The 27,121-nt window shown below is 49.0% G+C and overlaps 1 protein-coding gene across 1 annotated transcript in view; it reads left to right on the forward strand.

Annotated features, from left to right (window-relative positions):
- Positions 1–27,121, forward strand: part of EPAS1 (endothelial PAS domain protein 1) — a 90,336-nt gene that overhangs the window by 31,500 nt on the left and 31,715 nt on the right. Inside the window, 1 exon segment of the mRNA NM_174725.2 lies at positions 20,357–20,547. Within this exon segment, the coding sequence (NP_777150.1) occupies positions 20,357–20,547 (191 nt within the window).

Genomic DNA, 27,121 nt, shown 5'->3' on the forward strand with positions numbered 1-27,121 from the left:
GCCAGATAGAAAGGACAGAGGAGACACAAACATGAACACCCCCCCAGCCAACAACTGGTCACTGAGAATCCCTGCTCATCACCCAAGTGGTCAGGGACGGCCTGGCTTGATAGGCCAGTTCGGGGCATCCTGGCTTCAGATGAGCAGACCACAAATCCTCACGACACATCTGTACATTTCGTTTATATAGCACCCTCTGTGAAGGCACAAGGATGTATCCTATTTGCCATCAAAACACACCTCAACATAGGCACCCACCAAGGTAGAGAGGACAGATGGGGTCAGGAGGTCTAGAAGGGTGGAAGGGGCGGTGACTTGCTGTTATAACCCTTCAGAGAAAACCAGAGATGAGAACGGTTCAGAAGTCAGGTCTGCCTTCCAGGCTGCACCCCGGGCACCTTTCTTCTCTCCCCAGTTGTACCCTTGTCTCATTCCCCATTCCCCCCTCCTTTCCTTTCATAAAAAAAGTTATTTTTTCCCCAAATAAGCAAGATGGAATCAAACTTTGCAACCTCCAAATGTATGAAATAAACATTATTCCTAATGAGCCTCTGGGAAAGTGCTCACCTTTGAACTTGGCCAAGGATTATGGGGGAAAGAAAATGTCGTAAGAACTCGATAGAGTGTTGGAGTTTCCTGGATTTTTTTCAGTCAAGTTACATATTACATTTCTTTTCCTTAATAAGGGCACTTCCAGAAATCATTCCTGGATGATTAGGCCGTGTCCAAAAGCGGAGACCTACAGTTGGCTACTGACACTGGTTTGGGGATTGTCATCTGGGTGCTAGACAACAGCAGAGGGGGAGACGTGGTTTCCAGAATGTGCTGACTTTCCTAGGACTCAGCCTCTCCACTCTGGGTCCTTTCCAGGCAGGAGCAGAGCATGTAGGCTGTCCCAGGGTGAGGAAAGGGGAGGCCTGGAGCAGAACAGGAAGATGATCAAGAGAAACTGATGGCCGAAAGGTAATAGGGCCAAGGAGGCCTCCTGCTAAGATGAGCTGTTTTCCCTGAGACCTTGCCTGTTCACTGGCCTGCACTCCTCTCTATTTTTGTCTCCAAGAAGGAATAATAAGATGTCTGTTAAACTTTCCCAAAGAGAAAACACTGTTGGCTATCTCTATAACCTCTACTTGCCTCACGTGGATTATCAGACATTTTCATTTCCTTAGCTCTTCTTTCCTCACAGCCAAGAAGCTCGTCACTAGACATCAAGATGAATCATTCACAGGAGGACTTAAATCCAACTAGGAAAGTGTAACTGCTCAACACATTTTGCTTGAGGTCCTGGAACATTTGTGACGCCTGGGTTTGTTGTAACATGTAGAAGACTTGGTGACATTTTGTTTCCTTGAAACTTTTCCTCCAAGTTTCCATCTTCAGGCTTTAATCATGACAGAGGCCATCAGCTCTGTGCTCCCCTGTCCCTGTGATGGCAGGAAGTGCCCTGCACACCCCCAGTCCCACAGAGGATCTGCAGGACCAGGGCTTCATGGCACCCAGCAGCGTGGATGTCGGTTGCTGATTCATGGAGAGGCTGCCTTTCTCTGACCGCTCCCCAGCCCCTGCACATGGGGAAGTTTAGTGCACAGCCCTTAAATTGAAAGTGCCCAATGTACAGGCTGCCTCCTGTCCTACACCTGTTTACTGCAGCTTGTCTTTTAAAATAAGCCATCCTGCCAAGAGCAGGTTCCCCTGGTGGCTTTGAGGTTTGTCAAGGTTCTCTAGAATCGACAACTTAGCAGTGACCTCACAAGTCTTGGCTCTGGCGAGGCAAGGTCTTTGCGCCAGAACAGGGTCAGCACCCATGGAGATAATCACCTCTTGTAATATCCACACAATCATCTCATTGTCAAAGCACTAGGAATGCGAAAATAGAAGAAATGCCACAACAGGGTTGCCCCTTGGTTCCGCTAACCCAGGCTTCTGCTTCTTACTGAGGGCACCTTGGGACACCTCGGGAGGGACAGTCCCCCCATTCTGGGTTGACCCCAATTGGTTAAGGCCTGTGTTCCCAAACCTGAGTTGAGCCCTTTTACCAGGCCTGGTTCTGGTCCATCTTGTCGGGAACCCCTTCACCCCTTCTTTGTCCTGGCTTACTCCCGTTTGTCCTTACTGTCTCCTTGAGAAGCCTTCCATAGGTCTCCCTTTCTCCTCACCTAGGTCAGGGCACCCTCTGTGCTCCCAGAGCTCTGTTTACTGACTTCAGCAGCAACAGAGTCAACCCTACACGTCAGGCATGATTCTAAGCGTGCTGCTCATATGTAACACTTACTCTGCCCAGGAGTCCAGGAGGCAGGGACTTTGAGATGAACTGTTTTTACAAGACACGGGTTTAGAGAAACCTCAGTGACTTGCCCCGGGTCACAGAGGAAACATCTGCGCCCCCAAGCCCAGGCTGTCTGTCTGTCTGTCTGGCCCTAGGCCCTGACCTACTTGTCCGGCTCCCTCACTAGACCATCAGCAAACTGCGGGCAGGAACCCATCTTTCCCTCCTGTATCCCCCAGGGCCTGGCGCTGAGCAGGCACTCAGTAAATGTTGACTCAATGAAAACAAAAGCTCACCAAACATAAATGCCAAATGGGATTTAAATTCCAAAGAGCCACCCTTCTTAACAGAAGGCTAAAATGCAAAGGAGTCCTTGCTCTCTGAGCTCAGTGATAGTGCTTTTCAGAACCCTGGTTGCCTCAGGACTTCTCCTATGTGCCAGAGTTATACAGTTAGGTGGGTGTAGGGCAGGCAGGTTTCTCACAATCTCAAAGGCGATCAGAAGTCACTCCAATGAAACCAGAGCTGCATCTGGCATTTTTTTAAATAATTAGCAGAAACTAGTAAGCAGAGACCCAGCAAAGAGCATTTCTTACTTGATTCTGGAGAAATGAATCTTCTCCTCCAATGTGGCAGCAGGATTTGAAATGTCCCAGGCCTGCAATGCAGGAGACCCTGGTTCAATTCCTGGTTCAGTAAGACCCCCTCTGGAGAAGGGATATGCTACACACTCCAGTATTCTTGGGCTTCCCTGGTGGCTCAGACCGTAAAGAATCTGCCTGCAATGCGGGAGACCTGGGTTCAATCCCTAGGTTGGGAAGATTCCCCCGGAGGAGGAAATGGCAACCTACTCCCGTATTCTTGCCCAGAGAATTCCCATGGACAGAGGAGCCTGGCGGACTGCAGTCCATGGGGTCGCAGAGAGTCGGACACGACTGAGGGACTCAGCACAGGCACAGCTGAGAGAAGCCATGAGAGTTACCAGGACTATATAGCCACTCAGGTCTCCCACACACAGCTAATCTTCTAAATGGTTTAATCAAACCCAGTGTGGCCTCTGAGGCTACAGGGACTTGGGGCTGTTTTTTCCTTGGGCTTAAAGTCTTTTCTCGGCTGCTGACTCACATGTTAATGATTGCTTCCCACAAAGTGGAATTAACAGTGCTGCTCCACTCGCTTGCCTGGGTGTTACATGATGCTACAGTCAGGGGACCCTCGTCCCAAACACAGAAACCAGCCTTTGCTTCAGAGTCGCTGGGGTAAAGGCTGCTGGGGGCACTCTGCTCGGCCCAGGATACCAAGGGTTAACCTCCCAGTCTTTTGACCAAAATCTCCTGAAAAGTGGTGTAGGCAGGAGTTTCAGTTCCCTGTCACCTGTCAGCATTAAAGGGCAGAACTGGTGTTTCACAGAAATAATATTGACTTGTTTCTCTTTGACTGCTAGGCTGGATAATGAAGTAAAAATGACATTATCTCTAATTAAAGTGATTTGCAGAAATCACTTGTAGAATCTCAGTACCAGAGATTTGCCATTAGCAGGTTAGCCAGATAAGAGGAGCAGCTGGGTTCTGTTAACCCCTTCTAGTCTGGGGTGTGTGTGTATGTCGGGGGTGGGTATGTTAGGGGGCAGGGTTGAGGTTAGGGGACTAGATTTTTAAAGATTGAAGTGTGGGCTAATGGTTTATTCCAAAGTGTAGGTCATTCTCCAACCCTTCTTGCTTGCCTTTAAGGTTGTATTGGGTTTTTAATGGGGTTTTTTTCCCCCCTCTTAGGGTTTTTGTGTTTAGTAGCGTTTTTTCCTTTTTCTTTTTTTTTTTTGGCTTGGCCAATTTTCTCACCTCTATTTTACATCACCGAAGGGGTGGAACCCTGGCCAAGCTCCAGCATCCTCCGTGCCAGAAATCTGACTCCCGAAAGGGCATGTCCACATGTGACACGAGGCCTTTGGGTGATGGTGGTGTTGGCAACAGATCACTCTGTTGTCTCTGGGAGGTGGGGTCAGAGGCAGAAGCCTCCCTGGGCTCATCTGGAGGGTAGGCAAGAGGAGGGAGGGGAGGGGCAGGGGGGCAAGGAAGGAGCGGGCTGCCCTTGTCCAGGCTTGTTCACCGGTGTTAGTGAAAGCTGCCTGGCATCTGGCACACTGAACATGATGTGGACACGGGCATAGCCAGCAGCTTCATATGAAAACGTCCCGAGGGTATGAGGATCTGGTCCCCAGGAACAAGGAGTCACTGGATGTTAAGTAACCGGGTGATGAATGCAGCCACCCTCACACCTCTTTATTAACCCACTTTCTACCCGGAAAGCAGCAGAGCATTGTAGCTCTGCCGTCCTAATCCCACTGCTGGGGGATCACACCGATGTAGCCTTCACTCCAGCTTGCCATACCATATCTGAAAGAGCTGGACGAAACTGTCATTTTTGGGGTAAGAGGCAGCCCCAGCGTCTGATACATGAACTCTTGACATTTTGTCCTCAGAGAAGATCCTTAAGACAGGGAATACTAAGGTGATGCTCACTTATAGTTAAGTGAAACAACACAACTCTCCGGTTGCTCAGGGCCGGCAGGAGAGGGGAAATCAGTGTGGACTGGGTAGTGTGGCCAGGAAAACCTGTGGATCTGATGGGCCTGTGTTGGTTCTGAAAGTACAGGGTTTGGAATGTAGGAAAGGAGGGATCGCATTTCAGATAAGGAAAAAGACCTTGAGGGGCATCCACAGCTTGAACGTCATGGTGAGGGCAGTAGGGAGCTGCCCCTGTTTTTTTAAATAGGGGAATGACATGCTGAAATAGCTTGGGGAAAACAGGGGTGGGCTGGTGTGCCGGTCCTCTCTCTGAGATCTGGTTGGAAGTGTATTTCTTGATCCGTGGTCAACGAGGTGAGAGGCAAGGGAAAACAGCTAGAGGATGGGGGCTAAAGTCTGAAAACAAATGCAACACCGCTGGAGCCCGAGGAGGCGTGCGACCTTTCTCAAGTTTGTTTTCTGTCCCATGGGCAGTGTCTGAGTAACTGTTCAGCAAGAATGCCTTGCCGAAGTCTCTGTGGGCTGGACCGAGGCTCCTGCTCGTGGTGGCCCAAGGGTTGCTGCCATATTTAGAACTCTTAACAAAGGGACTTGTTTCCCCTGGCTCTGCTCCCAAGGAAGAAGGGTTCTCATATTTGCTGTCCACTGTGGCAGAAGCACAACCAGAAGAAGAGGGGTCCAGGCTGGTTCTATACTGCCCACCGCCCGCTAGGTCAACCGCTAACTGGTCAGTCGGGCCGGCGGTTACCGACTCAGCAGCTTTATTATCGTTGACAGCCCTCCTCTGTGCTTGGCCGCTCAGCCCTGTGTGCTGAGTGAAGTTATTCTCCCCATTTGGGCTTTTCCCGTCTTGCACCCACCTCCAGTATGTCTCCTGACCCCTGGCATCCCTGCTCACTCCCCAGCAGTATCTTTGTTCTTACCCCGCCTGCCCTCATGATTACCTCCCTGTTATCTGCTCCTCCTTCGAATTCCCCCTTTGGTGACAGGCTCTCCCCATGTTGTCCAGCTTTACATACTTTCTCCACTCAAACTCCCATGGCATCTGCTGACCCCCAGGCCGTTCCTTCAGGACTTGACTCTTCACTTCTCTACAAGCTCCCTGAGGTCAGGTGTGGTCATTCCATCTTTCATTCTATTGCTCACAGCCCCGGCACATGAAAAGCGATTTACAAATACTTACTGAATGAGTGGAGAGAAAAAGTGGTTGCTGGTGGGGAGGGGGGCGGGGGCGGGCACACAACGTATTTCCCAAATTACTCAATATTATCACTTGAGAGCATGATAGTAATGTGAGGAAGACTCTTTGGCATTTCCCATGGTTTTTGATGACTTCTGTACAAAAAAATGGAATGTAGCTTCCTAAACGTGCATGAATATCTATCTCACTTCACATCATAGTATGAGGAGGCAGAAATGAACAAAGCAGGGACTTAACGTGACCATGTAAACAGGCTGAAAATTGTGGTTCTAAAGGAGAGAAAGGATCTTGAGTTCTTTCTGGGTTCCTTTCTCTGTCTTTCCTTTTTTTTTTTTTGTCTTTGCTTTCTCCGTTCTATAAACAGGGAGGCTAGAAGGGGTATGGAATAGGAGGAGGAATGAGAGAACCTGTGCCTCCCCCCACCCCGACCCTTGCTGTTCTGAAATACTTTAAATACCAGGCACCGCAAGTTCTGGTGTCAAATTGGGATTAGTAAAGCAGATCCTGTGGATATTCCACTATTAACGTATGATCAGGCATCAGTTCTGATTAGAAGTCTGAACAAATGTTTCTTTCTTTGAAATTGAAGTGTCTAAAATAAAGAGCAGAGAACCAACCCTTAAAATCATGTTCTGTACTTGAGTTCTCCCTGACCACTGTCTGTTCCAGTTTGGGGCTTTTTAAGTTTTTTTTCCAGCCAGAATGTCTGACGACACTGCCAGGGGAATTTCTGCCCCCTCCTTCCTGAATATACCCAGCGCTGGCCCCTGAGGCGGCCCAGTTCTGTTTTCTCATGACACAGTGATTATTTTTGGCATTGTGCATATTTTCTCTAATGTTATTACCTCCCCCGCTGCCCCTACTCTCCCCCCTCCTTGGTTGCCTTTTGAGGAGCAATCATTTGGGCAGTTTGGTGTAGAGCAGGGGGTTAATTTTAGTTCTGTGTAGTGAGAAGGGAAGTAGAGGGGCAAGAGGACTTCTCCTTTGCTTCCTCTGCAGCACCCCAGCCGCCCGCCCCCCAACCATGGTGTCAGTGCAGAGGTCCTGGCCCCCCAGCTCATGAAAGAGCCTGCTTTTAGCAGGCTCTGGGCTCCCCATTCATCCCCTCTGCCGGCAAGATTTGAGGGACTGTCTCGAGGTGACGCTGGGGGCCGCACCTCAGGGATGGCATCTTAATGACTTGACTTGGCTGGCGTTAGAGCAGCCCCATTCAGAGCGAGTTCACTCCCTGTGCAGTTGGCTCACTCGGTCTCTGATCATAGATGTTCTCTTGTTCACACTGCATGAGGAAATGGAGATTTCCAAGTGGGAAGCAGCCTTCCCAGTGCTTTAACTCTTCCCTTAAGGGGAAAGGAGTCTCAGAGAACAAAACACAGTCTAGGCTGGCCCAGCTGCAGCTCCCGGGAGAGGAGCAAGGCCCAGGACTGGGGACGGAGGCCAAGACAGCCAGGATCACTTTCTTTTCCTCCCTGAGAGGCAAAGGAGATGAGTAAAGGGCACACTTGAATTGTCCTTAAAGTCGAGTAGCAGATATTTAATTTGTCTGCTGTGGTCCAAGGTTCCCTGAAGGATACACTGAAGTAGATGATGTTGTGTCTGTGCCCCACCCCAAGGCACTTTCTTGCAGTCTAGTTATAGCAGCAGGAGATTTGTGTAGAAAAGCCAGCAAGACTGGGAAACCTTTAAGGAGGGCCAGTGAGAAATGTGGGTGAGAGGTGCCTTGGAGGAGGGAGTGAGAGTGGCCGGGCAAGTGTCTGGGGAAGTAGGGCTGGAACTGCCCCCCAAGGGATGGAGTTTTAAGAGACAAGAAGGGATGAGATGATAGTGGTGAAGATGTGAAGGAGGAGAGGGACTCCAAAGTAGGGCTTGATGAAATCCTATCAAGAAACAGAAGAAGTCAGATGCTTCCTGGCAGAAGAGGAGACCTAACTTGTTAGACTTTAGGTGACTATGGATGGATAAGGATGGCATCTCTGGGGAGCACTGACCCAGCCAGACGTTGGTATCTCCCTCATGTCCTTGATCTCCAGGCCTCATGTGTCCTTGGGTCTCTTTCTATTTAAACTGTGGACGTGGACAGTAGAATTAGCATCGTCTGGGAGGCGGTTAGAAATATAGAACCTCAGACCCCAGCCCAGACCTGTGAGTCAGAAGCTGCTTTGTAACAGGGTCCTGGGGTGCTTTGTAGGCAGAGGCAGGTTTGAGAAGTGCTGGTCTGTGTGACTCCACGGGCGGCTGTCAGCAGCACTGGTTTAGACCTCAACTCTGATTCAAAGAGTTGGGGAAACACACAAACATCTTGAAGTGTCTCTGCACTGGGGCTCTTCTTAGATGGAAATCTTTTATTCTAATTAAGAATTGGATTCGAATTTTCATGAATGATCTAGAACAGTGAGCAATTTTGAAGAATTCACAGAATGGAAACCATTTAAGTGGTTTTTATCTAATGTCTCCAGTTCCTACTACTCTGTACTGTTTATGCTTTGGAGCACACCAGAGGAGCAGATGGTGGGATCCTTTCCCTCCAGAATGGTTGTTCTAGTGAGGAGACAAAGGCTACAGAAGTGAAGTGAGTGGAGGACAAGTCAGGGCCTGATGATGCAATGCAGGGTCTCTGAACTGGGAGGTGGAGAGGTCAGCATAAGTGAGGCCTTCCTGGAAAAAACGGACCTGGGGAGGTCCTGCCGGATGAGTGCGATTAGACAAACCGAGGGATGAAGACCATGTCCTCCAGAAAGGTGTGGGGAATAGAAGAGAGGGGCTAGGTCTTAGCCTCTATGGGGACAGTAAGCTGCTTCCCACTCCCTCCAGGGTAAGTGCTTGCCTCCTGCTGGGGAATCATTTTACATCTGGGGCAGGGCTTTTTTTTTTTTTTTTTCTTTATCCCTCTGCTGTGCAATTTCTCTATCAGTTCCCTTAGTTGAAGGCAGTGTTGTAGGAACAGGATGGCCGCCTAGGCAGAATGGCTGGAGCCAAACCACAGATTGTGCTGTTGGAAGCTTGTGGGATTCAGAGGAAGTAGGCTGCTGACAGAGAGAAGCCCTAGGGAAAACCCTTGATCAGATCTGGTACCAGCTTGGGTGTGGGGCAACACCCTCACGCCCAGGGAAGTGGCACCAAGGAAAAGCATTTATCAAGAGTGGAATGTGTAACCTGTGTGTGTGTAGAAAGCCAGGGAAAGTGTTAGTTGCTCAGTTGTGTTTGACTCTTTGCAACCCCGTGGGCTGTAGCCTACGAGGCTTCTCTGTCCATGGGATTTCCCAGGCAAGTATACTGGAGTGGGTTGCCATTTCCTACTGCAAGGGATCTTTCCAACCCAGGGATTGAACCCAGGGCTCCCACATTATAGGCAGATAGATTCTTTACCATCTGAGCCACCAGGGAAGCCCTAGTCTTTTCTGATGTCTATAGATGCTGATAGCAAAGTAGGAACTTTTTTTCTTTGTGAAACAGACATCTCCAAGCAGAGAAAGGGGATCCTACTGGGCCTGGTTGGTTATTGTGGGACTGGTGAGACTGACCTAAGACAAGAGGGTGAATGTGATGTTCCCTCTGCTGCATCCCAACCAAGACTCATCACATTAAATATGCTTAGAGGGCTTCACCCCCAATACAGCTAAACCTTCTGAACCCGTGAGAGGGATCTGCCTGTGAGCATTTTGGGGAAGGTTGCCCGATTGCCATCAACAGTATGGGATTTGGGGTCAAATGGTAGGTTTGAGTGCTGGCTCCATTGCTGGGTGACACAGGGCACGTCACGAACATCCCTGGAGTCTGTTTCCTCATGTGTGAAATGGGGTGATACAGGCCTACCTCATCAGATTGTGTCAGGATTAAATCAGAGGCGGTGCGGTGAGAGTTCTTTAGCAAGGGACAAGTGTTGCATGTGGTCCTTTCTTAGCTGCAGCAGCAGCAGCAGCCCCTCAGCTTGCTGGGATTAACTAGTCCCCCAGCTGGAGTCTGCACGGTGCGGTAGGGCAGGCAGGAGTGGGCATTGGAGGCTGGAGAGACCAGTAGGGAGCCAGGTGGCTGCTCACTTTCCTCCTCTTTATGGGGAGTCTTCTCTCTCGGTGCATGGGACATGATGTGATCAGGGCAGACAGAAATAACACCTTATTTTTACGCTGGAGCTGAGTTCCTACTGACCAACAGGAGTGGCCATCTTTGCAGAACTGGATTCTCCAGTTTCAGTTCCAATTAGTCATCTCTCTTCAGATGTTTTAACCTGGGCATGGCATGAGGGAAAGAGGAAGCCTGAGAGAGCTGGTCAGAGGACAGGGAAAGTTGCTGAGACAGTATGCACATCCTGCTGTGCTTCTCTGGCTGTCTCCCTGTGGTAGCACCTCCTCTGGGGCTCTGCATTCAGTAATGGCAGCTGTGGTCTGAAGATGCTGCTCCCAAACTCATCTCTTCAACTTCCACATGTGATCATGGTGAGAAAGTCATGGGGAGCTGGCAGCAAGCTGGATATGTGTCATCCTATATCATATAAAAATGTATAAATTAAAAGGCAACACCTGATAGAAAGGTAGTTATGATAGTGTTATTTATAACAGCTAGAAACTAGAAGCCATACTCTGATCAACAGTGCAGCACATTGTGATCCACCCATACAGTATGACATTGCTGGCTGTTAGGAGTATCTTTAGAGAGTTCTCTAAAATGTGATAAATGTTAAGTAACAAGCCATGTATCCAATGAGATCTCAATTTTTTTCTCTGTACTTTTTGTGTTTTCAAAATTGCCTGCACTAAATGTGCAATACCCTTCCACCAAAGCCTTTTTAAAAAGTGTTATCTTAAACTAGGTTATGCGATGGTAATGCATAATGAAGGTCTGTTTCCAATTGTGTGAACCATCAAGTGCTTCTTGGCAATGGGCTCTGTTATGTGTCCTGGAAAAAGTCAGAGCTCAGGGGTTTGGTTCCAGCTCCGCACATTCCAGTACCTTTCTGAGCCTCTATTTTCCTCATCTCTAAAATGGGAATAACAGTACTTGCTCTTTGTGCCCTGCTGGGTAAGATTTACAGATTAATGTATAAAGTGTGCTGTAATCTGTAACGAGTGATACAAATGCAATGTATTGAGCAGAGAACGACACTAAGTCCTGGGCTTGGTGAAGCTCAGCATAGAGCCAGCTCGTCACTGTTACTCCTGGGCACGCATGCTTTTCCCCGCTGGGCTAGGGACTGCACATGTCCTCAGATGACGTGAGGAGCTGGGTTATCTGGAGCCCCAGATGGGCTGTACCTACGGAGCTGCCCAGTAATTGGGTCTGCTGCTCTCTTCCCCAAGGCTGCCTGGGGCCTAGGAGGCCACCAGATAAGCATCTCCAGTGGGCCCTGAGCAGATCTGACCATTAGAGGGCCATGTTGGGTGGGCCCCAGACATTACTGTCAGTGCTGAATGCAGTCCAGGCCCTGTCTCCCCAGGCACAGACCATCTGAGGGGTCAGGCAGCCTGGGGGCTTAGCCTCAAGACAGGGGTGGTGGGGAGGTTGAGAAGTAAGATGCTTCCAGGATCCCTCCTTAAGGGCAGGCCTCTGTTGCCTCTCCAGCCCTCCTCTCTTCTTTGTATCCCTTCTTTCAGGGCTTTTGATGCCCCAGTCTGTAGTATTAGTCTAATCTCCCAGTTGGCCTGTGCTCTCTTTCAGGGCAGAGGCCAGTCCTCTCCCCAAGGCATGCATATTGCAGAGTGAATAGTGCCTTCCACCCTTGTCAAGTTCTGTCTGATCTGCCCAGTTTCTACTGAATTTGCTCGTTTAATTTCTTCTGTTTCACCTGGATAATTTTGATGCCTTTTCCTTTCCTATATAATATATAACTTATGTAATAGAGTCCCCTATACTTCACTACTGCCTCTAGGCAAACATCAGAACACATCCAGAAAGTTGGCCACACCACCCTCTTCTAAAGCATTTTTGCCACTCCTTTGGAACTGCCTTCAGAGCCAAAGACCATTCTTTTCAATGCCTTCAATTGTGGCAAGGCCTTATCTTTGAGGGCATATTTTATTCTTTCAAACAACTGAGATCCATCTACAGCCAAGTCTGTGACTAAAAGGGGTGGCTAAACAGGATAATACTGTTTGCAATTTGAAATCAAGTTAGTTCTCTGAAGTATTATGATGGATTTGTGTGGCTCTGAGGTCCTTTCTAAAAGACCTCCCAAAATACTTAGTGCAGTGATCATTTAGGGCTTCCTAGGTAGCTCAATGATAAATAATTCACCTTCCAATGCAGGATACGTGGGTTCGATCCGTGGGTTGGGAAGATCCCCTGGAGGAGGAAATGGCAACCCACTCCAGTATTCTTGCCCGGAAAATCCCATGGACAGAGGAGTCTGGTGGGCTACAGTCCATGGAGTCACAAAGAGTGGGACATGACTCAGCAACTAAACAGCAACAACAAATGGCCATTTCACTAGAATAAAGTTTGTGCCTTCTCCCCAGGTGGCTGTATTGGAGGGTTGTTGGCTTGTATGTAGCCTCGATTTAAATCTGTCTCCTTATTTTCACCTCCCTCTTTCTGTCAGTTATACCTCTGGGGCACTGATGGTCACATGAGCTCCTAGATAAAATAACTTTGGTTTACGATGGTGACCTCAGATTTGTTGTACATAATGAGGGTGGACACAGTCCATGATAGGAGAAGAGATGTGGTTAGGTTTAAGTACGTCTGCATTTATTTCAGTCCTCCAAAGACCCGTGATCACAGACTCAGAAATCTGTTAATAGACCCTCCAAGTGATTCTCCTGCAGGCTAAAGTTGAGATCCACCGTTCTACAAAACTGGGACCAGTGTCGCTGCATAATGTAAGGATCAGAGGAGAATGTTTATGAAATGCACCTAGCCTCTGTGCTCAATAAATATCAGTTCCCTTTTTTCTTCCACCAAAAAAAAAAAAAGCTTTTTTATTTTTAAAGCACACTGCTTTGCAGTGGTGGTTTCCCAGCCCTAGCTGCAGAGGAGAATCACAGGGGAAGCTTTAAAACCCCAGATGCCAGGTCAGGCATCCATTTTTTGAGGCTTCTCTGGTGATTGCCATGAGCAGCCAAGATTGAGTGGCACCAGCTTTGGTTCTGCTCTGATTTAATCCACGAAGCCGTCAACCCCTCTGTGTAGGGCAGCCACTCCTGGGTGGGATCCTGATTGCTGGGATCTGGAGCACATTCCTCCCTTCAGGCACCCCTCGTGCAGTGCAGCCTCAGTGAAGGGACACCCTCCCTGTTGCATTTGACCTTTGTTTCATCCCTTTACAGCCTCCTGCAAATTGGTACCAGCTTAGAATTTCACCACCAGCCAACAGACTGATTCAAGCCGGCTCAATTAGTTTCAGTCTCTCTCTCCCTAACCTGCTAAAAATCCATTCTGCTTCTAAGCCATCTAACCTTACAGGGAACAGGTATATTGTTTTGACACCCTGATGGCCTACAGGCATTAGTCATGGGAACCCTAATCACACTAAAGGTCAGGAGACTATGGCTAATTAAACAACCAACCCCCTTGGTGTAGAGGGTGACATCTCAGGGGCCCCAGGCCAGGCTAATAATGGTTCCATTACTGACTTAAGTAGGGATCCCTAAGCCAGCCTTAGAGCAATGACTCCAAAATTAGAGACTTTCTAAGATAATGAAGCTCTGGGCAAAGAGGTTTCTCCCTGTTTAACCTGTAGCATGCATCTGCTGAAGCTTTAGGACAGTCATTTTTGTTTTATCTTTTGACTGGCTGCCTGGTTGTTTCCCTTAGTTGAGATAGAATGTTTCAGAATTTGAGATTTTAACTTGGAAAGAATATACATTTGTGTATATGAAAATGTCCCCCCAAAGTGAGAGACGCCGCTTGGTCTCCAGCTGCAGCGTGAAGAGAGACATTCATATAGGCTGAACCTGCGGCTTCTACGGAGCAGCACAGAGCCGCACGGAGCTGCTTCTGATGGCCCTGCACCAGACTCTCAGCCCTGAGTGATGCAGCCTGCATCCTGCCCCAATTCCCCTTCTTCCTACTCACACCCCTTTTGAGCTCTGGCCACCTGATGCGAAGAGTTGACTCCTTGGAGAAGACCCTGAGGCTGGGAAAGATTAAAGACAGGAGGAGAAGGAGGCACCAGAGGATGAGATGGTTGGATGACGTCACTGACTCAGTGGACGTGAATTTAAGAAAACTGTGGGAGATAGTGAAGGACAAGGAGGCCTGGTGATCTGCAGTCCAGGGATCACAGTGAGTCAGAACAACAACTGGTTCTTAATCCTACTCCTAAGCTTCCAGCTCTTTTCCCAAGGTGAGTGGGATGCTCACCTAAGGCAGCCTCTCCTCCCACCCCACCAAGGAATCTTTATGTCAGTGTCTCTTTTCCATCGTCCCCGCCCCTCCTTCCTGTAGTGTACATGGACATCCAGTTGGTGGGAAAATACCTAACACAGCCTGGTCCATATTGAAAGTAGACAGAAAATAGCAGCTTCCTTGCTGCCAGTGGACAAACATTGACCTTGAACCCAGAACTAGGTTTGAGACCATGTTTTTAGCAAGTCACTTCATCTGTCTACATCTCCCACTTCTTCATCTATTAAATGGGGATGATGATTTCTATTTCTCAGGGATTTTATGAGACTCACGTGAGATAACATGTAAAAAAAAAAAAAAGTGCTGTCTGCACCCCTCAAATACTGTGAGGTACCGCCGTTTGTCCTTCTGGGATCAGCTGGAGCCTCCCTGGCGAGCCTGCCTTGACCTTGCTTGGGGCCACCAGCTTGTCTCTCATCTGAACCACCTGTTGTGCTTTTTGTCTGTACTTATTTGTCTGGTTAACAGGGATGTTTCAAGTTGGCACCCCAATCAGACTGCATATTCCTTGAGAACAAGGAATGTGCACCTCAGCCACAAGGTCCAGAACGGAGCTCAGTGAATACTTCTGGGTCTGCATAAGGACACAGTCAACCAGGGCCATGTTCAAATTATATATTCCATATACCGCATATTGTACAGGACCACCCCACGGTCACAGGAAGGCCACCAAGAAGGATAAGAAGAGGGACTTTGTAGAAAGATAAACTGGAGTGAGAAATACATTTCTGATGATCTGGAAAACTTAGATAAAATATATTTTTACCGAAAAATAAATAAACCAGAGAATTGTAACATGGCATGTCTAGAATTATCATTAAAAAATAAAAATTCTGGTCTTTGCAGTGAATTCTAGGACCCATCTAGGGAGAGAAAATAAGGCATATGTACTTTAGGACATGAAGCCTCGTTGACCTAAGGACCAGCAACATGACCCAACAAACTGGTCAAAATCAGCCTGACCAACAAATGAAACTGCAGCCCTGACACGTGGTGACTTGGTGACCAGCAGCTGTAGGGCCAAAGTCTGACTGCGACTAGTGCTCAGGTTAGCCTGGCAGTGGGATCATTAATATCAGCCATGGTGGAGAGCTTTCTAGTACTCCCATCCCTTCTATGCTTGTCTCACTTGATCCTGACAAAGAAGACAGGAGAAGGCTCCCGTTTCACAGATGAGGCCATTGGGGTACTATCTCAACATCAGATAGCAAGATAATGGGTTGCCAGTGTATTAAAACCAGTATTAATACAAGTGTATTAACCAGTGTATTAAAACCAGTCCTCCTAACTCCCTGTCCCTTGGTCTGTTGACTTGAGAGGCCCAGCCTGTGGTTGATGGGGTGAGGTCAACGGGGTGCGTCAGTTGGGTCAAGGCAGGTCTTACTTCACATTTAGCTGTATTTCTTCGTGTTGCTAATTCAGTGATGGCAGTGCTACACGTCTGTCTGTTTTTCCAAGAGTCAACATTAGACAGCTATCTCTGGGCTGTGTCGAGGTTACCTAGATAATCCAATTAAAGTCATGCTGGTCCCAGAGCACTACTGTAAAAACAAGGTACCTGAAGCGGAGCTCAGACATTTAAACCGAGAGTCTCTGTGAGATTCTCAACCTTTCTTTTTCTCAATGTTAAGACGTTGCTGTTTATTTTTGCTAAAGCCACTGTCTCCTACCATTAAGCAATAGAAAGAGTGTGTTTTGGCCTGAGAAGAGATGGGTTCTAGTCCTAGCCCAGCTGCTAATTAGCTGAACTGTCCTAGGTTAGTAACTTAACCTGACAGGGCCTCAGTTTCCAGATCTGTGAAATGGGGACAACAGCAGTGCCTGCCTTGCCCATCTCACATGCAGGTGGTGAGGATGGAATTAGACAGTGAGCACCTACGTGTCTCAGGACTTCTAGGTATCTGCTCCCTGACTGTACCGTCTCCAGGGGCTTATACAGGCACTAGCTTGTGACCTTGAGAAGTTAAATATGATGTCTGGGTCTCAGTTCCCACATGTGTAAATTATGCTCACAATGCCTCCCATAATTGTCCCATTAAGAGGATTATAATGAGGTACTATATGTAAGGTTCTCAGTGCAGCATCCAGCACAAAAGTGTCAGTAAACATTTGTGCAGCCAAGGGAACATCATCAGATCAGTCGCTCAGTCGTGTCCGACTCTTCGAGACCCCATGAATTGCAGCACGCCAGGCCTCCCTGTCCATCACCGACTCCCAGAGTTTACTCAGACTCACGTCCATCGAGTCAGTGATGCCATCCAGCCATCTCATCCTCTGTCGTCCCCTTCTCCTCCTGCCCCCAATCCCTCCCAGCATCAGAGTCTTTTCCAATGAGTCAACTCTTCGAAGGCAGTGGCCAAAGTACTGGAGTTTCAGCTTTAGCATCATTCCTTCCAAAGAAATCCCAGGGCAGATCTCCTTCGGAATGGACTGGTTGGATCTCCTTGCAGTCCAAGAGACTCTCAAGAGTCTTCTCCAACACCACAGTTCAAAAGCATCAATTCTTCAGTGCTCAGCCTTCTTCACAGTCCAACTCTCACATCCATACATGACCACAGGGAAAATCCATAGCCTTGACTAGACACACCTTTGTTGGCAAAGTAATATCTCTGCTTTTAAACATGCTATCTAGGTTGGTCATAACTTTCCTTCCAAGGAGTAAGCGTCTTTTAATTTCATGGCTGCAGTCACCATCTGCAGTGATTTTGGAGCCCAGAAAAATAAAGTCTGACACTGTTTCCCCATCTATTTCCCATGAAGTGATGAGACCGGATGCCATGATCTGAGTTTTCTAAATGTTGAGCTTTAAGCCAACTTTTTCACTCTCCACTTTTACTTTCATCATGAGGCTCTTTAGTTCCTCTTCATTTTCTGCCATAAGGGTGGTGTCATCTGCATATCTGAGGTTATTGATATTTCTCCCAGCAATCTTGATTCCAGCTTGTGTTTCTTCCAGTCCAGCGTTTCTCATGATGTACTCTGCATAGAAGTTAAATAAGGAGGGTGAAGGGAACATAGTAGGAGCCAAATCTCAAAGGCCATTGCCGGACAGAGCGCCAACTCCAGACAGCCTTTTCCTTCCCTGGCTCTTCCTCTCTGTCTGCTCTTCCACTTCAAGGAAAGGGTGATGGGAAAGGGAAGCACTGTGTATGCAGATCTTGGCATGAAGGTCACAGCCTGTGCTGGTGTCTGTTTCACTCAGGATGCCTTCTCTTGTTACTGTTGTTGTTTAGTCACTAAGTAGTGTCCAATGCTTTTTGTGACCCCATGGACTGTAGCCCACCAGGTCCCTCTGTCCATGGGATTTTCCAGGCAAGAATGCTGGAGTGGGTTGCCATTTCCTTCTCCAGGGGATCTTCCCAACCCAGGGATCAAACCTGCATCTCCTACATTGGCAGGCGGATTCTTTACCACTGAGCCACCAGGAAAGCCCAGGCTTTCTCTAGAGGCTTCTAATGGCTGATCACGTGTTGATGATGCTTTTTTCAGAAAGCGTGAACATAGGTGCTGGAGAGTGGACTCAATGTCCTAAAGACACCGGCTCTGCTTTACCTGCTGTCATGACACACAGGTGCGATGGGTACAGTCACAGCATCCTGCCTCTTTCCCACCCTCCCTTCCTGGTCCAGAACACCTGCAAACCTTGACCAACCGCTTGTGCTCCACAATCAGAGGTCAGGATTTAAAGGCAACTGGGAGGGACTAGTATACAAACTGCCACTACCGGCTGGAGCGAAAGCAGAATGATCCTACGGGCAGGCTCTGAGGGATGGGTGTGAGGATGGGCGGGGCACAGGGCCCGGAGCTGTAACAGCTGAAAGTCATCGGGGGTGGGGTGGGGGTGGTGGGCGCAGAGGAAGCAGGTTTGGTAAAGGAAACAGAAAAGGGAGATAGGGCAAGAAAAACAATCCCACCCATTTCACAGTTTTTCAGAAGGTTCTTCCAGACCATCGAGAGCTGTTGGAGTTTCTTCTTGCATTCTGAATCTACAATGCTTAATCCATCCAAGGAGCGCTGGGTGTTCTGGTTTTTTTTTTTTTAAATAAAGCATGTTGTAAAGTCAAAACAGTGCCTCTGCCCCAAATCTTGAGGGGTTTGAGAGATGGCATCCCCAAATCTTGAGGGGTTTGAGAGATGGTGTGTCAACATTTGGGGAATCCCAAAAATACTGATTTTTTTTTTTTCTGTCCAGATAACAGGCTGCAAAGCCAAACAAAAAGAGAAGTAACCTTTGGTTTTAGAACTCTCAGGAGAAAGGATAGACAGAGCAAGTCGGAGCTGGTTGGTTGAGGCCTTGAGAGCTATGAGCGTCATTGGACACTTGTTTATTAAACAAGCAATATAGGTACTTTATAGAAACATAAGAAAATATGAATAAGCACTTAAAAAATCTCCTCACCTCACTGACCTGACACTATGAACGTTTTTGAAGATAGGGAGACAGGACATCGTTGGTGGGTAAGAGCCTAGAGTTTGGGGCCCAGATGCCTGGTGTAGGGTCCCACTTCCCTACCTAGAGGCTGTCTTAGAGGCTGCAGGTGAATTAACGGCCATCCCCCCTTATCCGTGGTTTCACTTTCTGTGATTTCAGTTCCGCAGAGTCAATCCCAGGATGAAAATATTGAATGGAAAATTCTAGAAATAATTCGTAAGTTTTCCGTCTCATGCCATTCTGAGAAGCATGATGAAATCTCCTGCCGTCCCACCCAGGACGTGAATCATTCCTTTGTCCGGTGTGTTTGTGCCGTATATGCTACCTGCCCATTCGTCCAGGGAAAAACAGTACTTGTAGGGTTCCTGGACTGTCGGTGCATTCAGGCGTCCACTGGGGATCTCGGAATGAATCTCCGCGAATAAAGGAGGGACTACAATACTTAGCCTCCATCGACCCATTTCCTCATCTGTAAATTAGGGATAATAATAACTACTTCCAAGGTTAGTTGTGAGAATTAAAGGAGCCAGTGCAGTAGTGATTAACACCATCCCTGGAATATAGTAAGCACCATACACAGGGCAGCTGTAAGAATAATAGTCGTTAGTATTTTATTATATTTCTAGATTTTTCCTGTATAAGAGGTGTTATGTATAAAACATATATTTCCATGAAAATAGGATTCTGCTGTACTCTTTTGTAACATTTTTGCTCTCATGCTCATCTCTTCATGGACAAATTTGTTATTACTATTAGCTAACACTGCTTTACCATCAGGATAGCCCTGGCACTAAAGATTTTCCACGTGTTATCACATGTCAGTCCTCAACATTAACTCTGTGGGGCAAGTACTGTATTATCATTTTACCAATGAGAAAACTGAGGCTAATCAGTTTAAATAATATAAATGTACAGAGCTGGCAAGTGGACCTCTCTCCTGCATGAAGGGAGATGAGGCTGACTGGAAGCCTCTGCTGGTAGATCAGAGAGGAATCGTGTCTGTGCTTGGTCCTTTTTAACCCTTGGCAGGTGTGTGCTTGGGACATCAGACGGATAGGTGTCCGTCTGGTTGACTGCTCCTGGGCTCTAGTGGCGTTTTCAATTTTTGTGATGGAAATCACTGATATGAAATGGAATCTAAGGTCCAGTACTGGGCTTAGTTGTTTAAGCATTTTTTCCAGAAGCAGTTCTTCATCTTGCTCTCCAGAGGCTTTGACACAGCCATCTAAGCCACTGGCCACAGCTTCCTCACACTTCCCTCTTTGTCCTGGGCGCTCACCTCAGTCCCCAGATAGCCCTGGGCATTGCCAGTGGATTGACTCAACCAGCAAGTCTTTGCTCAGACTTCACCCACTGGAAGCCCTGGTGTGGACTCCATGGCGTGCGGGATGGGAGGGCGGCTGAGAAGACACGAGATCCACAAAGGCAGAGCTCTTTGTCACCTGTGGCTCAGGTGACCGATGTGAGCCCACATCAGCCCAGCGGGCGAGTGTGGCCATGCCTTGGATGGGGGAGTCCTGAGGGTGTGATGACCGGGGGTGTGGTGGGATGGCAGTGATGTTCTGGAGACTAACCCCTGTCTCTCAATGTAGGAGCAGCTCTGAGAGGAGGAAGGAGAAGTCCCGAGATGCAGCCAGGTGCCGGCGGAGCAAGGAAACAGAGGTCTTCTATGAGCTGGCGCACGAGCTGCCCCTGCCGCACAGCGTGAGCTCGCACCTGGACAAGGCCTCCATCATGCGGCTGGCCATCAGCTTCCTGCGCACGCACAAGCTCCTGTCCTCTGGTGAGGCCGCGAACCCTGGGCCCCCTCCCTCTGTCCCCCCGCCCCAACCCCCGTGTTCTCACATGCAGGAGCCAGAGCTGAAAGGCCACGGGCACAGAGCAGGGGTTTTCCTCCTCAGGAACCCCCACTCTGCACACCTTCCACCCACAGCAACGCCATCCTTAGCGTTTAGTTTTCTTTTATTGCACCTCTTTCCAGCAGTGGCCTTGGCGGTGATTACAATCATGGGTTGAAGCCCTTGGCAGCTGAGGGGACACAGAGGGCTGGGAGAGCGAGAGCCGCTGCTGCTGGCTCCCAGTTGCCATGCCCTCGGCTGGCAGATCCACTCTCCAGTCCAGGTTGGATGAATCCTTTAGGGAACATCTTAGTGTTTGTCCGCCGGCCACCTTCTCCAGAAGGCAGAGGTGTGCCCATGTGACCCTTCCCTCTTACTAGCCAGGATGCCAGGCAGGTTATTCAGTGTCTGTGCCCTTAGTTTCCTCATCCGTAAAAGGAGTTAGAATACTTATTGCTCAGGGTGTCTTTAAGAATAAACTGAGATAATGTCTGTGAAGCACAGGCCCAGCCACACTGGGGAGCCCCAGACAGATAACCATCTCCCCTCAGAACCCACAAATTCTCACCTTCCCTGCTATCTCTGCAAGTCTCAAGGTCATGAAACTTTTTTCCCGCTCAGAGTTCATCTTCTTCAGAATACCATTTCCTGTTAGTCCAGACCAGGAGGAGGAGGCCTGGGGCTTCTGCCAATATCAGATCTGACAGACAGATAGTCAGTCAGTCCTTTCTAGTCTGCCAGTTTTGTAAGGGAACTGGGCACGGGGCTGCGCCCCTCTGTGCCCACTGCCCCCACCCAGCCGTGGCACCGTCAGTAGCCTCGTCTGAGGTGGTGAGCAGAGCGGGGCGGCAGGGGGAGTTCTCTCGTGCTTGGTTTTCAGTTTTCCCGAGTGAGCCATGTACCTTGGAGCAGGGTGGACTCTGCCATCCTGTTATGCAGTGGCTATTCTGGGAAGGAAACCCAGAACAGAGGGAATCCAGTGTGAGGCGGGGAGGCCGGAGCGCCATGTGCTATTCTGGGCCCAGGAGCACAGGAAGGATATGGGGGGAAGACTCAGAAAATAGGATGACAGCGCAGTGGGTAAATCTAAAGCATCTCAGAAAAGAGCAGACAGGAGGGAGAGAACCCAGGGTGAAATCTTGCTCTCAAAATACTTTGAAAGAAACAGTGCAAGGCACTGGCAGGCGTGGTGTCATAGATGCTGCAGAGAAAGGGAACCATGGACTGACGTCCAAGAAAGGCCTGGAGATGCCATCGCAGGGCGTGGGTGTACCTGTTTCCTTTAAAGAAGCATGTCCTCTAGGACAGGTGAGGGCCGTGTCTGGCCATGTTGGAGTCATCTTTCCATTTGCACAGAACAGGGGGTGGAGGACTTAAGGACTAGACAGAGACCCCTTCCCCACACCCAGAAGCATCTCGTCTTTCCTGTTCCAGTACTTGAAATTCCACACTGAGACACAAAATGAAATTCCACTTTTAGACGCTGATTTCTTGGGGTTCATCACTACTTTCACCACCATCACCCCTGTTCCTCCACCAACAGGGGTCCCCAAAAGGAGTAATACATTAATCCTGAGACAGCTTTCTGACTAAATTTGGGCTTGGAGGATGTTTCTGCTCATTTCACAGATGATTAGAAGTGAGGCACAGAAAAGTTAACTTTGCTGCAAAGGCACACATTTAGCACCTGGAGCTCAAGTCCTTTTGAATCCAGTGGAACAGAGACACGGAGGGCAGGAGCATTCTGCAGACTTGGTCGTCATCACCTGAAGATGTGGATGGGGCCTGGTGATTGAGGAGAAAGGGGGTCTTCCTTGGTGGGGAACCAAAGTTAAACGGAGGCATCGGGGGCTGGCCCTGAGCAGTGGGGTCTGTAGGGGAGGTCCTTACACACTCAGTGGCTGTTTTTACCCTGCTCTTGGTGCACGGCCTTGGGTTTCCAAGCTCTCCCGTGCATAGCCACCCCACCCCATCAGTGGTTCAGGGTTGGCTTGGACAGGACATGTATCAGAGGCTCTGAGCATGTCTGCCTGCAAATGTGCTGGCGAGAGCCCCCTGTGGGCCAGACACACCTGGGGAGATGGGACCAGAGTGGCCACAGCAAGACCTCACATATCCCTGCCCAGGGCCTGTTGCAAGTTGTGGACACAAAGTGCCTGCCCTCTGGCTGGGCTTTTCCCCGGGCCCACTGGAGCACTCAGCGTGCTGGCTCTGGTCCTCTCGGTCCGGAGGAAAGAAATGACAGAAAAGGATAAAAAGTGTCCACATTTGGTCATCTGATCTGGGTGTCCTTGAAGGAGCAGTTCTCATGAAACATGCATCACCTGAGGGAGGAGGTGATGGATGGCTCTCTCTGCCCCTCTTCCACGTTGCTGCCACACACTCTTTAGACCAGTTATTGACGTTGTTTTTAGAAATTGTATGCGAGACAATCTTAATCATATTTTGCTTGTTTAAAACATGCAGCGCAACGAAAAGATGTACAGGATTTGTGGGCAGTTAGACCTGCCCTAGAACCTCAGTCAGGCTGCCTTCCTTCTCTGCAGCCTTGTGAAAACCTCCTTACCACCCTCCAGCTCACTTTCTCCGCTGCACAAAGTGGCTGCCAGTACTCACTTGCAGTGCCGTCCAAGGATGTTGGTTGTTAAAATCCTTATCCTCTTGCTGCCATGTATTAGGCTCTCGATAAGTTACAGCCTAGCGATAAAACCAACTATGATCAAGTAAATAGATTTATAAGTATAGGTTTTTGGGGGGAAATGATGTAAATGAAAACCCAGTGTAAACCCTTACGGTCCTTTTACTACCTTCTAGCAATTTCTAGCAAAATGCAGAGTTGCCAAGCCTTCCTAAGTCAAAATAAACCACAGATCCATGATGGAAGCATTTCTAACAAAGGTGAGCGTCGATGTTGGCTCCCTTTATGATAGGAAATAGCTGGTTGCATACCTCAGAGTTCAAAAGGCTAAAAAAGACCAGGTTTTGCTTTAGAGAAGTTTCTTCTTTACTTAGTAACACGTTTCCCTTTGATTTTCACAGTAGGCTGTTCTGTGTGGGAATGTTGGAGAGGAAACCTCAGCGCTGAGAAATTCAGGCTGGGAGTCTCGGCGGCCGATTGAGATTTGTATCACAGGAAGCAAACTGAAACAATAGCTTTATGATATTAGCTTCCACGCTGGGCTGAGAACAGAACACATTCTGACGGGAACATCAGTGGAAATACCACTTGATTGTCTTAAATCCTCTTTCAAGAGGAGCCCCACAAACTGTACCCAAATGAGGGTCACTCCTGCATTTGAAGGGCCTTCAACAGCAGTAAATATGCAAAACTGGCTTTTCACTATGAAATTGATTTTTGACTCCCCCCACACACACTCGTGAGGAAAAAATCAAATTCATTTAACACAAGAGCTAGAGATCAATGTGAAGTAAGATTTCTAAGACAAATGTCAGGTTTATGATTAATTCATTGACAGTTGCTTAGTGAAGACATCACTCTTAATAAGAGATGATGATTTCCTCCTCTCTAGACTACCAAGGGAAAGGCATTAAAATGTGGGACAAGTGATTTTAGCTTTTTACCATGACCTTCTCGTGCAGGAAAAAGTGAGAGCAGAGGTAAAATTGGGGAGGCAGCTACGGTTTCTGGTGCCTTCTTTTGCCCCTCTTTCAGACTTCTTTTCCCAGGCTTTCATCCCTACTTTCTTTCTGTCTCACCCCCTATCCCACCCACCCTCCAAACCAAGGCCTCTTTCTGTCCTGTTGGAGAAGAGCTGAATGGTTGATTCATGCCAGGATCTTGATCGCTGAGAGCCCCTAGTGTACAGTCTCTTCTAGAGATACTTTGTTCAGATCATTCCCTTAGCTTAAAGTTGATAAGTCTGGTCCGTCAGCAGGTCTTTGCTGCCCAGCCCTGTGCCGTATGTTATGAGGGGTCATATAGAGAGGTAAGACAGGACAGTAAGTCATGTACGGGACAGAGAAATGTATTTCTAATGGTGGACTTTCAAGGCCCTTTGGGAGGCCCACAGGTCAGATAAAACACAGTGCCCTCTACCAAAGATGCGAGGGTAACCCCAGCCTACTACCTGGTGATGGTAGCGTTTACAGGTAGGGCTGATGGCCAGGTAAGCCATTCAAAAATAGTTTCCTCATGGCTTGACTGGGCTGCTTTTGCAGTCAGCACATCCAGGGCCCAGTGGTGTCATGGGTCTCTGGGCCCAGGAGAGCCCGAGGAGAAGAATCAGTGTAAAAGGGAAGCCCCTTCGATAATAACTAAGGAGTGACTGCCCGCCAAGCACATATGCCCCAGGAGGATCACATCAGAGTGGTTTGGGGACCAGTCAGAACACTTGGAACTTCTCAGAGTAGGAACAAAGGGAAAATAACCTTGGCAACCTTCGCAGCAGCACCTGTAATGGCCTGTCTGGCCCCAGGGGCCCGGTCAGGAGCGTCTGCCCCACCACTGCCTGCTCACCCCAGATGCCCAGCTCCTGCTGCCCCCCAACCCCCCGCCCCAGGTCCAACCCCACCCAGGCCGTGCTGCCTGAAGGAAATGCGCGGTGCTCCGGAAAAAGTGCTCCGAAACCTCAGCCCGCGCATATCCTGGCTGTGGGGAGTCATCAAAGTCTGTTTACCGGGGCTATTTTTAGCTTGAAAGAATCTTGTTGTGCTCTCGGGTGCAGTGTACTGAGTCTCTGCAGAGTGCCTCTGATCTGCATGACCCGCTCCTCTTCTTGGGGGTCAGACCCTGAAGGGTCCTGGGAAGCAAGTAACTGAGACCCGGAGCCCAGGGCTATTTAAAGAGTCCACTGAGGGTTTATCAAGCACCTACTGTGTGCTCGTCTTCATTGGGCACCCAGGGTTTCTTCCGGATTGTTGTGCAACTTTACGGCGGCTTATCTGTCTCTTCCCCACTGGTCTGTAGATTCCTCTGGGGAAAGGATGCTCTTACACCTGACTTTCCCGAGGACAGGGCTGAGCACCCAGTAAGTGACACTTGCTGACAGATGGCCTGACTTCGTGCCCAGCATAGGGCAGACATGTGGCAGGAGTGTGATAGCTGCATTGTGGGCGAGTGAATTGTCTGTGTGCCCAGCACTGAGTCAGAGATTAGTGATCCCCTCAGGAGGCCTGATGCTCCCACGAGAGAGGAAAAGGGGAAAGGCAGGGTCATCTTCAGCCAGGTGATGTGCCTGGGGCCCCAGCCCCTTGGGTAAAGTGCTCCCTCCGGCCCCGCAGCTTCAACCCTCAGCTCCAAGCTGACAGCAAGCTGGCCAGGTTCCGTCCGAAGTCCCCAGGAGGATAGGCAGGTGCTGCGGGAGCAAATGGTTCCACAGAGGAAAGAGGCCCCGTTGTTTCCAGGTCCCCGCGGGGCTGGCCTGCTGGCTTCCTGGTCCCCCAGCCATTGTGACTTTAGTCCCAAGATGCTCTGTTTCCATTCGTGGGCTCTGTGTGCCCCTCTCCCTCCCTCCTGGAGTCCAGCTGGCCAGCTGTTGCAGCCAATTTCACCACCTCCTGGAAGCAAGTGTACTGGGCACGGATGGAAACCAGTTTGGCTGTGCTGGAACTGTTAAAAACAGGAAACTTTAAGCAGAACAATTTCCTCTGGGCCTAGCTAACCCAAATCAGGTTGTCTTGGGATGACTCCAGATTTTGAAGTCAGTGTTGCCACTGAGATCAAAGAAATTGAAGAGAAGAAAAATCTTCTCACTAGGCCAGGAATCACAGGACTGGCCTCTGCTGTCTGGAGAAGGCGCTCACCTGTCTGGTGTGATTTTTAACAGTGCTGAAAATCTCTCCTTATGTCCCCCAAATAGGTCACCACTTGCCAAAACATGTTGATTTTCCCAGCATTGCTAAGCCACTTCAGTCGTGTCCGACTCTCTGCGATCCCATAGATGGCAGCCCACCAGGCTCCCCCATCCCTGGGTTTCTCCAGGCAAGAACACTGGAGTGGGTTGCCATTTACTTCTCCAATGCCATTTACTTCTCCAAAGTGAAAAGTGAAAGTGAAGTCGGTCAGTCGTGTCTGACTCTTAGCGACCCCATGGACCAGGCTTCTCCATCCATGAGATTTTCCAGGCAAGAGTACTAGAGTGGGGTGCCATTGCCTTCTCTGTTTCCCAGCATTAGGGTGTCTTATAGGACTTTAAGTTAAGGCAGTGATGGTCTCCACCTGTGGTCACCAGCATTCACATCATATGAGAATTTGTTAGAAAAGCAGATTCTCAGCCCCCAACCTGCATGCGTGCATGCTCGCTCAGTCGTGTCTGACTCTGTGACCCCATTGACTGTAGCCCACAGGACTCCTCTGTCCATGGGATATCCCAGGCAAGAATACTAAAATGGGTTGCCATTTCCTCCTTCAGGGGATCTTCCCAACTCAAGGACTGAACCTGTGTCTCCTGCATTGGCAGGGGGATTCTTTACCACTGAGCCACCTGGGAAGCCCTGCCCCCAACCTGAGACCTACTGGATCAGGAACGCTGGGCACAGGGTCCATCCAGGGCTGGCTCT

Source organism: Bos taurus, chromosome 11, assembly GCF_002263795.3.
Source record: "Bos taurus isolate L1 Dominette 01449 registration number 42190680 breed Hereford chromosome 11, ARS-UCD2.0, whole genome shotgun sequence".
Lineage (NCBI taxonomy): Eukaryota > Metazoa > Chordata > Mammalia > Artiodactyla > Bovidae > Bos > Bos taurus.